Source organism: Quercus lobata, chromosome 6, assembly GCF_001633185.2.
Source record: "Quercus lobata isolate SW786 chromosome 6, ValleyOak3.0 Primary Assembly, whole genome shotgun sequence".
NCBI classification, from domain to species: domain Eukaryota; kingdom Viridiplantae; phylum Streptophyta; class Magnoliopsida; order Fagales; family Fagaceae; genus Quercus; species Quercus lobata.
Window position 1 is genome coordinate 52,501,955 of NC_044909.1, and position 2,442 is coordinate 52,504,396.

General features: G+C 35.4%; 1 protein-coding gene across 1 annotated transcript; it reads right to left on the reverse strand.

Moving 5' to 3' along the window:
* Window positions 1-803: 803 nt before the first annotated feature.
* LOC115993670 lies at window positions 804-1,798 on the reverse strand. The gene has a single exon (XM_031117616.1). It carries the CDS (start codon window positions 1,756-1,758, stop codon window positions 835-837), a length of 924 nt encoding a protein of 307 aa, XP_030973476.1. The 5' UTR covers window positions 1,759-1,798; the 3' UTR covers window positions 804-834.
* Window positions 1,799-2,442: the final 644 nt, after the last annotated feature.

Here is a 2,442-nt window from a genome sequence, read left to right on the forward strand (position 1 = left end):
TTTAAGTGATGAATTAGGTTTAGGAGTTCTAATATTAGCTAATATGATATATTAGGTTTATATATTAGGTTTAGGAGCTAGAATAAGCATCAACAACTCTATCAACTCTATGTATACTATTTGTATTTGTAATTCCTCTGTACCATTTCAACTTTACCGGATCTCCTCGAAGGGACTATCATTTTTACTTTTTCTTTTAATTAAAAAAAAAAAAAAAAAAGGAGAGAGAGAAAGAAAGCAAGAAAAGAAAGAGGGCAATGTTGGAGATAGAATTGTACTGGTTGCGGCCTTGCGGGCGCCATTAATCTAGCTATCACACAAGCACTTACTCATGACTCATGAGTACCTAGAAAAATGATTATGCTGGAAAAAGAAGAAGGAATATATGCAGTTTCTATTCAAAATGTCACATAATTGAGAGACAAAAGGAAAAGGGTGTGGGAGTTTGTACATACTTTTCCAAAACCTGCCGAATCAATTTTATATTCACAATGAGAAATTGGTGAAATCACAGTCCAGGCTATTCTATTGTATAACTCTTTTGTTAATATATGGTAAAAAGTAGATAGAGTGATTGTATTTTTATTTTAATACATGCATAGAACTTTAGTGATACACATGTAACACATTAATTGACAGATTTGAGAGTCCATTGAAATTGAGATTTAAAACAAAGATGGCTAAAGAAAAGGAAATAAAAGAAGAGCTGAGCATAACAACGCAAATCAGCAATTGCAAAATGTATCTATACATTTTGATTCAAATACATAAATATACATTAGAAAATATGTAATTTGGCAATCCATGAGACTCGAGACAAAAATTGGAGATCACCTACTGAGAAATTATATTTAGGCCAAATACTCTTGTTTGGATCAAGTGCCTAAACAAGCACTCCAAGCCTTTCTCGAGGCCTTTCATGCTAACATCTAAAGCATCCAACTTAATCTGTGCAGACTTTATCTTTGGTGCCTCAATATCTTTGCTTGAATTGTGCATCAGCAGGCTGTTAAGTGCTAAATCCACGCCTTCCAATTCATTCATGTTCTCATGTTGGCCTTTGCTCGCTAATTCATGTACCCCTTTTTGCACTAGTTTTGAAACCAATGACCATCTGCTAGGCTTTGGTTTCAACATAGGCGCAGAAAGGAATAACAAGAATGAGTGAAAGATTGAACTAGTAATCAAGCTTGTTTCATTAAGTACTCTGACCACTGCTGAGAGGTGATGATCCAAATTTAACATGGGAAAAGCCTCGATTTCGTTGCCCAATGGCTTCAATGATGCTAGAGACCTTGCAATCTCCTTCCTCATCTTTCTTCTTGAGCAATTGTAAGTAGTGACAATGCTTTCAATGCTCAAGTCTCCAACTTTTATTCTTCGAAGACCGGATTGAAGTTCTCGAATAGTTTCTTGCATCAACAGAATAGCATCCCTGGTGTTGCCACAGATATCTAAGTACATCAAGGAATTTTCAAGTAGTAAATCATTAAACCATTTCTGATGTTGGTGTTGAGCAAGAGCCTGTTGGGTCAATGGCAAATTAAGAAGTTCTTCGATGCACCTGTACAACTCACTCAGACCTGATAGACCAACGCATATTGTTTCTACCTTTGATGAAGATGATGCCTCCCAAGATTTAATCTTGTTTAGCTCCTCTTCAACTCTAAGTGTGGTTGGATGAGATCTAGCAGGCAAACTAATGGATCTAATAGAGGCTTTTGAGGAGAAAGCTGCCATAGTTGGTTTCTTCATCATGGTTCAATTAGTACTATGATTTATCATAACATATTTATACCAGGCACTTAGAGAAGATGGGAAGTGATAGAGGAAGCTATAGGTCATTGTGTCAATGTGATCAACATGTGAAAGCGGTGTGGGTATATTCTATGGTGTGGGTTATGTTGTCTTGTCTTCAATCAACAAGAGCTCCGTTTTTTTTAATAGAAACCTTATGGTGTTATTTGGGTACGGGTGTATTTCATAATTGTGGTATTAATTTCTCTTACACAAGACTAGATTCATTTGGCTTTTCTACCTCTCTTTCCACTCCCTCTCTTTCTACAACACACCGCCTCATATGTTCTCATATAAATGTGGGTTGCATATGTAAACTCATATATGGGGTCTATCTTTTTGTGAAGGGAAGATATAATATAATTGTAGGTTCTAGTTAGCTTAATCGTGGAATAGACGCCATTAGTTGAAATTATATAAAAATAAATAAAATATCATCTTCGAGTTAGGGACTAAGGTTCAAATTTTGTCTATATCAAAAACCAATTGATGTCTTTGGCCTAATGTTCATTGTGGAGATACAATATAGGGTTATCTTATCATTTCTATCAAAACAAAGAGACTATTGGTGCTTTGAATAATCTCACCCATCTATGCCTTATCCATGGTTCAAATTCATGGAAATTTGTAACCATTAAAGAAGTG